At 37.0% G+C, this 13,881-nt stretch overlaps 1 protein-coding gene across 1 annotated transcript; it reads left to right on the top strand.

Annotated features, from left to right (window-relative positions):
* Nucleotides 1-819: 819 nt before the first annotated feature.
* Nucleotides 820-2,801, top strand: LOC121730436 (dnaJ protein homolog 1). The gene is made up of 3 exons (XM_042119462.1): nt 820-965; nt 1,147-1,985; nt 2,148-2,801. Exons 2-3 carry the CDS (start codon nt 1,161-1,163, stop codon nt 2,379-2,381), a joined length of 1,059 nt encoding a protein of 352 aa, XP_041975396.1. The 5' UTR covers nt 820-965; nt 1,147-1,160; the 3' UTR covers nt 2,382-2,801.
* The last annotated feature ends 11,080 nt before the right edge of the window (nt 2,802-13,881 follow it).

Below are 13,881 nucleotides of genomic sequence, written 5' to 3'. Positions count from 1 at the left end.
GTATCGGAGCTGTTTACAAATTACACATTTTGACATGAAAATTATGAAAAACAATTGACAGATGACAATCGACCATTTGTCAAACGTCAATTGAACCCGACTGGGTTACAAGTTTAAAAACAAAGGTACCGTACCGTACCTATCAAATATTTGTAATATTAGTAAAAATATTTAAATTATTACAAAGAACAATTTAATACGATTATTTAATAACATACTATAATAATTATATTGCCTAAAATTAGATAGTCCAGTAGACTCTAGACTCTCGAAAATATTTCTAGAAAAATCGAGAATATTCTCAAAGTGACCTACTTTTAACTTTAGTGATGATGTAAAAGTAAAAGTAATTACTTAATTACAATAGTAACACAGAATGGGGATGTCATGCAATCTCATTATACATTAATTTAGTTAAAATCTTGTTTTATTTTCCACTGTCTGTAGCAAAATGTTTAGTTCTGGCAATAATGAAATCTCGTGCATTGATCTAGAAGAAGTTTGTTTCCTTTGCAAACAACAGTTAGACAGGAAATTTGTTATTGGTCATTTATAAAACACTGCATGTTTTTGATTGGCTAACTAAAATCATGGCTTGTTCTTATTGGCTACTATAGACATAATTCAAACGAGATTAAAAACTTGTACATGGAAACCGACCTAAAATCTATACGACGTCAAGTATGAGCTCATCGTCGAGTCACATTTGAACGCTTAAATTTATATGTATCTCTTTCTATCACAACGCGATCGCTTAAGCGTACGTATCTTTTTGCTCTTTCATGAGGGCGCTGAAGGCCCTAGAATGTTCTAGACGTTTTAATGTATATATTTTGGCGCGACGGCAACGCTGCGTTTCATTCAAATATAGTGAAGTGGATTGTGTGAACTTGTGTATTGTGAAGTGTGTGGATATTTTACTTTTAATACGGGATTTAGAGGATTTTTACTGATAAGTTACTAATGTAAGTATGCAAATTATATTTATTTACTATTTTCCATTGTAGACATAATTTTTAAGCTCCAGATTGAAACCAAAAATGTGAAAATTGTGGATGAAACGTAACATTGCGTGGACAATACAACTACATCTCCTAAAAAGGTGACAATCGTGCGGAGGCTAACCAGATTTTTTCTTTGTTACAGATAAATTAGACAATATGGGCAAAGACTACTACAAAATATTAGGAATCGCGAAGGGAGCGTCAGACGACGAGATAAAGAAGGCCTACAGAAAATTAGCGCTAAAATACCATCCAGATAAAAATAAATCGGCAGGCGCAGAGGAGAAGTTCAAGGAAGTAGCCGAGGCCTACGAGGTTCTGTCTGACAAGAAGAAGAGGGAGATTTACGATGCTCACGGCGAGGAAGGTCTCAAGGGAGGAATGGGAGGACAGAACGGCCCCGGCGGCGGACAATCCTTCTCCTACACCTTCCACGGCGACCCGAAGGCGACCTTCGCTCAGTTCTTCGGTTCAGCGAGCCCCTTCCAGGCGTTCTTCGACCTGAATGGTAGCTCCGGCACCACGATGTTCTTCGATCGCGACATGGACGTGGACATGGACCCGTTCGCGAACATGGGTATGGGCCAGGCGAGACCCGGCGGCCCGGGCGGCGCCTTCCGCAGCCACAGCTTCAACTTCCACGGCTCGCCGAGTCGCAAGGAGAAGACCCAGGACCCCCCCATCGAGCACGACCTGTACGTGTCGCTCGAGGACATCGCCCGCGGCTGCGTCAAGAAGATGAAGATCTCCCGCCGCGTCATCCAGCCCGACGGCACGTCCAAGAAGGAGGACAAGGTGCTCACTATTCACGTCAAGCCCGGGTGGAAAGCTGGCACCAAGATCACATTCCAGAAGGAGGGCGATCAGGGAAGGAACAAGATCCCCGCTGACATCGTTTTCATTATTCGCGACAAGCCCAATCCATTATTCAAGCGAGAGGGAAGTGACATCAGATACACGGCCAAGATCTCACTCAAACAGGTATGTATCCTGTTAAAATTCTTGTTTGACATAATTAAACCAGTAATTTGCGTTTAAAAGCGGTCAGAAACATATCATTCTAGATTTTTCTATCAATCAATTTCTTTGTAACAATGTTTATACAGTAGCAATGTAACTAATCGTGGTTTGTTTTGTTTGCAGGCTCTGTGTGGGACGATCATCGAGGTACCGACGATGACAGGCGAGAAGCTGACAGTTAACTTACAAGGTGAGGTGGTGAAACCCTACACGGTGAAACGGTTCCCGGGCTACGGTCTACCTTTCCCCAAGGAGCCCACTAGGAAAGGTGATCTCTTAGTGGCCTTCGACATCAAGTTCCCCGATCGCCTGAGTTCAGGAGTCAAAGAAATACTCATGGATACGTTACCAAATTAAAATAGATTCTCGAGACTTCAAGTGTTGACAATTTGGCCATTTCATCATCAGCATGAAGTGTCTCATATGACTGAAGAAGCTGGATTCTTCGTAAGGACGTGTAGTTTGAAGACTGCATTGAAATTATTAGATCCGGGTGTTTGTGAAAACTAGTTGTGTGAATGTGCTAATGTTTCATTGTATAATAATGGAGCGACGAACACTTGTGGCCAGTTTTCCATATGTTGTAGTATGGGAGTTGGTAGTAAATTATTGTAACATGTAAATACCATCTGTAAATATTGGATCTAGGGCAGTAATTGTAAGTTTCAGTCTGTAATTATTGCTAAAATTTGCTTGGATTCTGTAGTTTGTGCATTTATTATGTTCTCCTGTCACTTATAATTACTGTTAATATAAATAAAAACAATTTTAACTTTTTCTATTGTTTGATTTCTATAACTTTCACATGAGACTTATTTTTAAACAAGTTATGTTATGACTTATGAGTAACGACTGATCAAATGATCAGTGATCACTCATGCAGTGTTAATGCCCTTCATGTAAATGCCCTCAACTCCTACATGAGTACTATACAAAAAATCTGCTCTGAAATGGGGTTATTGAACCATATCCATGCAGTGGGCTGAAGGGCCTAAATTAACAAAATGACCTCATAAGTCACCATACAATGAGCGCAATTGTTTATAACCTTGGGTCGATCCAGCAATTTTTCTGCTGCAGAGCAATATCAACTGGAATTCTGCAAATGAAATTAATATTTTGTAGCGCGCAGGCGTCAACACGTGCGGAGTGCTCACGAATTCGCGTCATAAGTAAAAATACCACGGCGCCCGCCTTCACGCCGACATTCAGATTTCAGAGATAAAAATTGATGATCTTTATTTTTAGTTTTGTCAGATCTAGTATCATAATAAGCGCTAACCATTTGTCGCTGGACTCGATGCAACGGTTAATCGTATAAACTGGAACACCACATGATACCGTTATGTTTGCGTGGGTCGACTGCTCTAAACATTATTTTTTTCTGGAAATTCCTAAATGTACCTATATACTAACGATTTCTTCCACTTATTTCACAAATGGATCCTTAAATCGGAAAATGATCTATAAATACTCATAACGTTTTTAAAAAACCTATCCAACGACACCCCACACAATGGGGTGGGCACGGATTCATCCCCGGCAGGGCAGTTACCTACCATAATTATTTTTTTTAAGATTTTATGTACTCACCATTTTGTCGGCATCATTAACATCATGCCAAATTACAGCTTTGTAGGTCCTGTAGTCTCTAAGCAAAACCGCGGACAGACAGACAGACAGACAGACATACAGACGGACGGACAGACCGAAACTATAAGGGTTCCTTGTTGATTACGGAACCCTTAAAAGCGACTTTGTTTTATACTATGTAGTGAAGTACTTAATTTAACCATAGAGTAATAAATATACCGTAGGTCTCTGATTTAACTAAATAGCGATGCACTCGGAAACAAAATCTTAGGGTTCTCTCTTTATCAGTGCCGTAATTTCGTAAATCGTGATAAGATTGTGAGAAAGGCACCAATTAATATGATGTGAGTGGTTGTATTTTCATACAGTTATGTATTATGTAGTCGGCAGTCGTGGATGTTTCAAGTATGTTTCCTGACATACTAATTCTGAAAGTAGATTTTGTATATTATGTACATTATACATATCGTCAATGGAACTAAGGCGTTCCTACTGTTTCGACTTTCTAAATGTACTTACATAAGTTACAAGTATTAACAGTTTCTCTGAGCAATACCTAAATTGAATATTTTTATCGGCCGCACTTAATTTTAATAATTGTTCTGAGTTAAAAATGTGTCAAATTGTAAACAGCTATAAATATAGATAATGTGCTGGCTAAGCGCCAATTTATTTCTATTCACAATTATAAAATTATAAAATTTATGTAATAACTGCGTGACTAATAAAGGATGGGTTGCATTAACTAACTTTAACTATAATTACTACAGAGCGAAATATGAAATAACTGGTTAAGGACGCCATATTTAACTTTAACCATAACCGCCCATACCTACGAAATATTTTTTCTGTAGATTTTTACGGATAATGAAATTTATTATACTCTCATTTCTCAATCCCGTTAGGTACCTGTAGCTTGAATATAAAAATAAACGCAACAGACATCTGTCAATTTCTCCGGTCAAATTCAAGCTGGTTAAAGTTAAAGTTAAAGCTGAATTTAGCCTTAACTATAACCATAACTTAACCTTTAACCACGCCTCTGGCGCAACGCGACTCACCCTTGTAAATCAATTCAAACGTCAGTGTCTTCATGAATTTTATTTGAAAATACCACGAAAATACAATGAACATCAACATACAGACATAACAGCACAACAGCGAGCCTTAATTATTATACCTATTGAAATTAAAAATTATTGTCCGATTTCAGTGACCACACCTTTTACTATGACAGAACTGACCAAGTGACCACGTCTATTTATTGGTACTCGTACTCGGTCTCTGGACCTAAGTCCAGAGACCGAGTACGAAGAAAATGTATCGTATGGAATATTCTCCCCAGTCACGCATAAAATACACTGAAAATGATTATGCACGTGAGGAAAAAGATAGCTTATCTTGTCTTTATCGGACGAAAAATATTGCCACGTGACTGTTTTTGATAACAGCAGCAAAACAAAAAATCTTGTTTAACATAACAAAATCATGATTCCCTGACAAATGACAATAACCTAGTTAACAATATTATAATAAACTGAGTTTGTTGCGACTGGTTACACCACTTACCAGCTGCTATGGTACTCAACCTTTGTTTTATATGGGCCACAATTATTTTTTTGTGTAGAGAGAAAGCATAACTTTCTCCTGGGTATAGTAGACAATATTTTATTATTATACTTACTTCTTTGGTAGTATAGCAACTAAGAAAGTAGGTATGAAATTGTTTAATTTTATAGGTAGGTAATGTAATACAAGATATTAAGGGGCGATTTCACCAAAGAAATGGAACGCGTTCAAAGCACTCTGAACCGGTTCAAAACGTATAAACGCGATTATAGCATCGAAATGCATTTCACCAGCATAAACTGAACGCGTTCACAGCAAATCCGAGTTTTATCTTTTGAACGCCCAAAGTCCGAAGTTTAACGTCATAAAACCCGTTCAAGCCCTGTCATGGCGGAACGAAAAACATAGACAAAAGAAATGTCAAGATGACAGTTTTGACACATGCGTTTGTTAGTTTATGTATTGTTTCTTGCTATTTTGTGGTTAAATTAACGTGAAAAGGCTTTAAAATGATGAAAACATGTAAAATAATCGCGTGACGTCACGTAAACTTAGATTTAATAATCGCGATCAAAAGAAGTTTGTGAAATCCAATCGAAACAAAACGAGATTTACGTAGCAGCAGGAACGCGTTCAATGGGAACTAAGTTTTATAAAACTAAGTTTTATGTGTGTTTGGTGAAATCCCACCTTAGTTGAGAGTAGGATGGCTGCTTGCAAGGCTACTTCTACATTATTATATTATGACCTACAATAATTATGTATGGATGTTGACATTGTATAATTTTAAGTTACAATTGTAAATTTTATTTTAAAAAGATTAATTTTTTCTCACTTTTTTGGTAAAAAGTGGGACCCCGTGCGATTTTCTTACGCCGGTTCTTCTCGCCGGGATAGTTCCCGAACCGGTGGTCGGCACCAGTAGTATCAACGTTCTGAAAGCATTTGTTACAAATCTATTTGGAAATAAAACAATTTTTATTACTTTTTATTGTTTTTTATTTTTTTTGAGAAAATTTTCTCAGAACGTACCAAACTACTTAGCAGTAAGTACATTAAAACTGTAGCCATAACTTGATAATTGATAATTATTTCTTGACAAAGGGGGATATCCCCCAACGCACACTTTTCCACCGATGACTGATCGCAGACGCAAGGGAGTAAAAACCTTTGTACAGATTCTAGAAGAATAAGTACTAACCTATATTCTATCATACAATAGCATATTATATTACTCAATAGTACCTAATTAATTATTGTTGTGCTCGTATCCTATCATGAACGATGACTTGATAAAATTGAACGTAGTAAGCAGTACTTATTGGTAAGTATGTTACACATAAATCATAATATACTTAAGTAAGTACTACAAATTAATTAAGCACAATACCTAAAATACGTACCTACATAAACAAAAAATGAGACAAAATTAATGGGTCATTGTATTGAATGTGCTGTAAATAAGGAAAATTTAGTGGCATTAAACTTTTTCTTTGTTGATATTCAGATTAATTTAACCCTGAACGGGACAATACAGCAACAACACAGCAAAACAAACATTGCATTGGCGGATTTGCGCGGTCAGTCACCGAAAGAGACAGAAACACCTCGACCGCTCTCGACTCGAACTAGAATTGTTCGAGAACGCGGCCGAACAACCGGTATCTGTGCTAAAATGTTGCCATAATATATTATTATGTTACCAATACTCCTTAGTCCTTACGTGTACCTATGACGATGTATGTAATACACATTTCTGTTTTATCACATTATAATATATTTAGTAAAACTAGCTAAAAGCCGAGTTTTATGAGGGCTCGCGTCGTGACACGTTGACTGACTGATGATGATTCATCTACTGTGTACATATTATAAAAAAACCTTGACTGACTACTGATAACAAATCTACATAATATAAATAAAAATTACTAAGTTAAAGCACAGTTGAAGCACAAATCAATAGGCGTAATAGTTTTACCGTAAAGTGTACCAGTTACCACAAAAATATGTACAGGTCGTGGGATATACTAGTGCTCGCTTCGCTCGCCCTGATAAATTAAAAAGTATATTGATTGTGATATTATTTTAAAGATTATTCAGACAAAACGTGATAAAATATTGAACTGCAAAACATAATATTCGTGAGAACTGAAAAATGTAATTGAACTGTGAATGGCTTCAATAAAACAATATAAAAATGGTGTCATATTCAATATTTTTTTCAGATTCCCGAGAAAAGTTTTAGAGTGATTTCACATTTTAAAAGTTTAATAAGTAGGTATCTAAGTACTTAGATTTTTTATTTAACAAGAAGGGAAGCTCCCCCTTTTGGGTAAAGGTTATTGATTTATAAGAACTTAATTGCTTATAAAATTCGATAATATAATATCGTTTGTATTAAACTAACCAACTTATACCAGCGGCAACTCTCATACTCGATTACAAAACGCTTTAAATTTTCCTATAAATGGGCAAATTTTTAAGTTGCCAGCCAACACGTGCATCGCCGCCGTCACGTTTCACCTGCACGTGACCGCGCCGACACGCGTCTGCTCCGCAAGCCTCGACTTTTACAATTACAATGCTACCGTTTTACATACGATTACGCGCCACGTGAGGATTATATCACGATCGACATACCGTATTTATGCGCATTATCTCGGAATAGTTCGAGAAGCGGTTATATTATGACGACTGCTATGTTATTACATCGTGCACGTAGATTAGTAAGTAATTAATTATTCCAACGTCAACAGATTCGCCATCATCAATCTTTTCGTATAGTCTTTTGTCATTTTCAGATTAGCTAAGTACATAAACCTACTTAATACCTACTTCATGCTACCGTATCGACGAGATTTTTGGAAATGAATTATGTCCCAATAGCTTTAGATTTTAGAAGGAAGGAAAAGTTCAGCATCAGCACTAATTTTGATGTTGCAAAGGCATTTAGCAATAACATGGACAATAATTGCAAATTTTGATCCACTAACAAGTGATTATTATTGATCCTTTTTAAATTTGTAATTTTTACAAAATTATTATCACTAAGTAACCCTTGTTGCACTCCATAAGTCCATACAGAATATGCGCATATTCTGTATGGAGTGCAATTAGGGTTTGTCCTAGGACCTTTTTTGTTTAATTTTTATGTCAGCAACGTCCAGGAAGCACGATGAATTTTATTTTTAAACCTGGATGTAGGCTCTAAAATCTAAATTATTAATTACATAGTTAAAACAATCTGCAAAGGTAATAGCTGTGTAATTGGTTCAGTTGATTTCGAGATGATATTAGCCGAGCAGCGAGTTACTTGTCACAAATTAAAAAAATACTTATAATATTCTTGTACTTTGTAGTTGTACTAACTAAATCATACAATTATACTAATAGTAATTTAGTCATAAACATTTAAAAACAACACGGCAGACGGTAGGAAGGTTCTCTAATGTGTTGGAGACGGTGATTATTTTTATCAGCAGACGTCACCAAAGCGATGCTCGCTATCAGTGTAGTGAGGTCGAAACCTTGGAGCGCCAAGCCCGTTACACGGTACGATTTGCAGGCTGGAGAAAGTTACGAAGGCGGAAGGGCTGAGTCTAATTTATATATTGCCTTTGAAATCTGACAATACAATCTTATCTTATTCTTAAGCCCCAAAGGATGGTTGCGCTGACATTCGTGTATCGCGCAGGAACTAGTTTTCCAGGATAAAAAGCATCCGATATCCTCCTCCGGGACTCAAAGAATTTCCATACCAATTTTCGTCACAATTGGTTTAGCGGTTATGGCGTAAAGATAGACAGACAGACTTTCGCATTGATAATAATATTAATATGGAATAACTATACTTACCTTATTTAATACATCTGGAGTCTAGACAAAGATAGTGAACCTAATAAGCTACTTATATAATATTTTAATTAATAATAGAGTAGAGATTTTAGTGACGTTAAAGCACAGTATAGCAAGGGATATGACATATTGCTATACTGTGATTAAAGGCACCGATCTTTTCTGATAATATATTTAAGAGAAAAGGATTATCTAAATAAATCTGCAAGACGGCTGCGTGAAATCACCACTTAATAACACCACAAGACGAGGTCGTCTCATAACGAACGAAAACAGCTGACCGACTAAAATAATACCGGAGAAAACGAGAGTAATAATAAACTGATTTTATGACGTTTTCCTCGAAATACCGAAGATTAAAGAGCTTTAGTCCTTAAAACTCACCGAACGTAAAATAAAATTATGTGTGAAATAAGATTTTCCTTCATTTAATATACTCTTAAGTGTTAATCGTGCTGAATATCCTTTTGAACAGTCGAGTGAATTATTAGCCTTGATCCATTTTTAGGGTTCCGTACCCAAAGGGTATAAACTGGACGCTATTACTAAGACTTCGATGTCTGTCTGTCCGTCTGTCTGTCACTAGGCTGTAACTCGAGAACGTTAATTAAGCTAAAGAGTTGAAATTTTCACAGATTGTGTATATCTGTTGCCGCTATAACAACAAATACTAAAAAGAAAATAAAATTAATATTTATCCCATGCAACAAACGTGATTTTTTGGCCTTTTTTGCTCTACGAGTATATCACTAATGGCAACAGGTAAGTTCTTCACTTTTTCACAAAATCCTTAGTTATATGTGTTATATGTGTAGTTTTGTGTTATATTTAATAATAATATTAAAATAAAATAAAAAATAAAGGGGGGCTCCCATACAAAAAACACAATTTTTGGCCTAATTTTGCTCTATAATGGTACGGAACCCTTCGTGCGCGAGTCCGACTTGCACTTGGCCAAATATTTACAATTATTATAATAAATAAAAATCTTTTTTATTGCCCTAATAAACAGAAAGTCGAAAGGTTTAACCTTCTTAACTTAAAGGTTTAAAATACCCAGGAAAAGCTTTAGCTTCTATTATAGGTTTTATCATTCTGTTAATAATCTTAGCTAGTTTTCAGCATCTCCAAAAAATGCTCTGCTTGTATCACTTCCTCAAACTCTACATTTGACGAATTTCAGTGGACACATCACACATACAACAACACGATATTTACCGTTTACATACTATGAAGGATAGAATAGAATAGAATATGTTTATCAATGTGTTTATCGTAGAGTAGATAGCATTACATAAGCGCCTATGGGAAATAGGTCTAGAACCTTCATTGTTTACTAGGAAGTAAATATTGTTTGTGAACCTTGAGTTATGGTCAGATTTCATTTTGTAGGAGAGCATGCGAAGGTATACACTATACACTATATACTATTAATTACTACTTATCCTTTAAAATCACGAAACGAAGTTAAATAATACTTATTAGTAATTATATTAATATTGTAATGTACCTTTTTTAAGTAATAAGTTCATATCCTCGAGAAACTTCCAAACCGATTTTGGTAAAACTATGTATGGAGATACTTTTGAGTCCCTTGAAAGTATATTATATAGTTTGAGATAGAGACGAAATTTTAGACGAACCCCCCAAAAATAGAATTTTTGGTCTTTGAATGAATTGTCTCCATGCTCAAGTCTGATGACATTTATAATAAAAACAATTATTTATGTGTCTCTTGCGGAGCCCCTACATCAAGACCTTTGCGCAGCTCCAGGGTGCCGCGTAGCACACTTCGAGAATGGCTGTATTTGATTATAATTTACTAGATGTTCCGCGCGGCTTCGCCCGCATAAATTAGGAATTTTACGGATTTTACGTTTTAACGGAAAATGTACGGTCATTTTCCGTTAAAACGTAAAATCCGGTAAAATGTAAAAAAATGTAATTCCGGTAAAATTTACGATTTCCATTCTGTGCACACTGGTCTTCACTACATCTGTGCCAAATAACATATAAATTCATCCAGTAGTTCGCGAGATAAGCGCCTTCAAATAATTTTCCCGGTTATTTCCACATTTTCCTCTGTTTCTTCGCTTCTATTGGTCTTAGAGTGATAATTTATACCTATCGATAAATGAGAACACTGAAAGATTTTTTTTTAATCGGATCAGCAGTTTCTGATATTAGCGCTTCAAACAAACAAACAAACTCTTCCGCTTTATAATATTATTAGTATAGACATTAGATATAGATAGTATAGATAGTACCTAAGCGTTGACTGACAAATGTGGCCGCTGTTGTTTCATTTGTTATTTTTAATACGTTAACTACCTGACTCCTTCCTCTTATTTCCCATGCCAAATATGGCCAACTTCCTTATTTGGTCCGGATGATTTGTCTGAAACCGGACGTCATAGCAGTGTGATTGACGCCTGAATGTTCATACTTCATTATGCCTCGTGTGTGATTGCGCATGCGTTGCTGTATTTTGCCAATTATTTATATAAGCTCTTCACAATTTCTGCCGTACATATCAAATGCGAAAGTGTGTCTGTCTGTATGTTTGTTATCTCTTCAAGTCCAAAATTTTGCACTGATCGATTTTGCTGAAATTGAGTCCCGATACTTAGATAGGACATAGGTACTTTTATTCCCAGTATGGTTCCTACGCGATTAACGGATTTTGGCGCAACTTCATCAGAGACAACTTCATCACATGTCATGCTTCGGCACGAATTTGCCGGCTCGACCGGATAAATACCACGTTCTCACAGAAAACCGGCGTGAAACAGCGCTTGCGCTGTGTTTCGCCGAGTGAGTGAGTTTACCGGAGGCCCAATCCCCTAACCCCTACCCTATTCCCTTCCCTACCCTCAACTATTCCCTTCCCTTCCCTACCCTCCCCTATTACACTATTCCCTCTTAAAAGGCCGGCAACGCACTTGCAGCTCTTCTGATGCTGCGAGTGTCCATGGGCGACGGAAGTTGCTTTCCATCAGGTGACCCGTTTGCTCGTTTGCCCACTTATTTCATAAAAAAAAAAAGAGTTGCGGACTTCATCTAGTCTTTATAATATTTTCAAGTTTATCCTGAGCACATAGTAGTGGGCACCTACGTAACGCGGTGGGTGCATTTCACTGCCAACTCGCGTCGGTGCATCAATGCCAACTGACGTTCACGAGATATCACGTTACACACATTCATCATCATCTACTTACAAATTAAACTTTCTACTCATGTTTACAATTGGTGTTTCGAATGGACGGAAGAAATAATGCGGAAACTCTCAGCGGGTAAAACAGATTTTGGACGTTATCCTTACTAATGAAGAGATGTGTCGACTGCCGACTAGTCGGTAAAGCCGACTATCCGGCCACTTTTGTAGTCGGCGACTATCCGGCCACTTTTGTAGTCGGCGACTATCCGGCCACTTTTGTAGTCGGCGACTAGTTGGCAGAAAGCGCCGACTAATCGGATTTTTAGTTTTTTGCTATTATTGTAATTATATTAAAGAAAAACCTTGATTATTATTTATAATGTGTTCAGATCATACTTAATCAATGTTACACATTTTAAAATTAAATGAAGTGTTTCTGAAATAACTTGCTAGTAAAGAAATTATTTTTGTAAATATAATTGTAACAACAAATTAAATTGAGATTTCATGTACATGAAATATTTAATGAAAACCATCAACTGTATCATAATTCATAGCTAAACAAAATAAAGTAACGCAGTAAAAAAGCGTTACGGAAACTCCCGAAATAATGATCGGCTTGGCCGACTAGTGTAGTCGGCTAGTCGGCCAAAGTCATGATCGGCACATCTGTACTAATAATATAATAAATAATAATTAATAATGTATGCATACGGAACTCGGATGTGTGTCTATCTATCTGCCTGCCTGTAATTAATTCACGCTAAAACGGCTGAACTGAATAAGATTAAGATATGGAGATACTGACATCTAAGGAATAAATCTGAGCAACTATCGGCGCGGCTCGTCGCAAGTTGCTACAAAGCCAACGTCTTGCTCTTATATTCTTGTGCAAAGCTTACAGAACCACAAGTACCGAAGCCTTGCCCGTGTTAGCCGGAGTTTTACCCGTTGACCTTGAGATTCAGCGTCGTGCGACAATGTACTATCATAACAAAAACATTGACAAACCGTTCTTTTTAATCGCTCGCGATAGAAATAAAATTGCAAGATTGTTTGAACCTTTAGAAAACTCTTTGCAAAGCCTAATCTCCGAATGGCAGACGCGTTGGGACTGTTCCACAAAAGGGCGACATCTTTATAATTTTTTCCCTAATATTCGTGAACGACTATCCAAACATTGGATGGATATTGATCACTGCGTTTCTCAATTCCTGACCGGTCATGGAAATTTTAAGGCCAAACTCTACGGATTTAATCTGGTAGCATCACCCATGTGCGAGTGCTCGACCGAAGGCAACATGTTTGAACAAACAGCTCATCATGTTCTCTGGGAGTGCAGTCTCTGGCAGGACGAAAGAACTACAATGCTAAACAACCTACTCTGCACATCTGGTGTCGCATACTACGGTGATCTCGTGGACAGCGCTAGGAACTTCCGTGCCTTCAAGTGTTTTTGTCACAATTACTATTGGCAACAGTCTAACACAATAAATTAATTTAGCTTTAACATAGTAGTCACTATTATTATTAACGTTAATTCCCGTGGTGCTTCTCCCCTTCAGTTCTTTGACTTTCGGTCACTGCAACTTTGTGCTGTCTCCCGCTTTATATTGGGGAGGGAATCTGGAATTCTTCCTACTCCTCCTATTTTCTTCTGATTAATTTCGTTGCGGGTCCCAA

This window comes from Aricia agestis, chromosome 9, assembly GCF_905147365.1.
Source record: "Aricia agestis chromosome 9, ilAriAges1.1, whole genome shotgun sequence".
Classification (NCBI taxonomy): domain Eukaryota; kingdom Metazoa; phylum Arthropoda; class Insecta; order Lepidoptera; family Lycaenidae; genus Aricia; species Aricia agestis.
Note: the sequence above shows the minus strand (reverse complement) of the source record. Positions and strands in the feature narration are given on the sequence as shown.

Bases quoted from the DNA above. Each gene is read 5' to 3' on its own strand.
- LOC121730436 (XM_042119462.1), top strand. From the start codon at position 1,161: ATGGGCAAAGACTACTACAAAATATTAGGAATCGCGAAGGGAGCGTCA. The intron at 1,986-2,147 runs GTATGTATCCTG...TTTTGTTTGCAG, and splicing joins CCAAGATCTCACTCAAACAG to GCTCTGTGTGGGACGATCAT.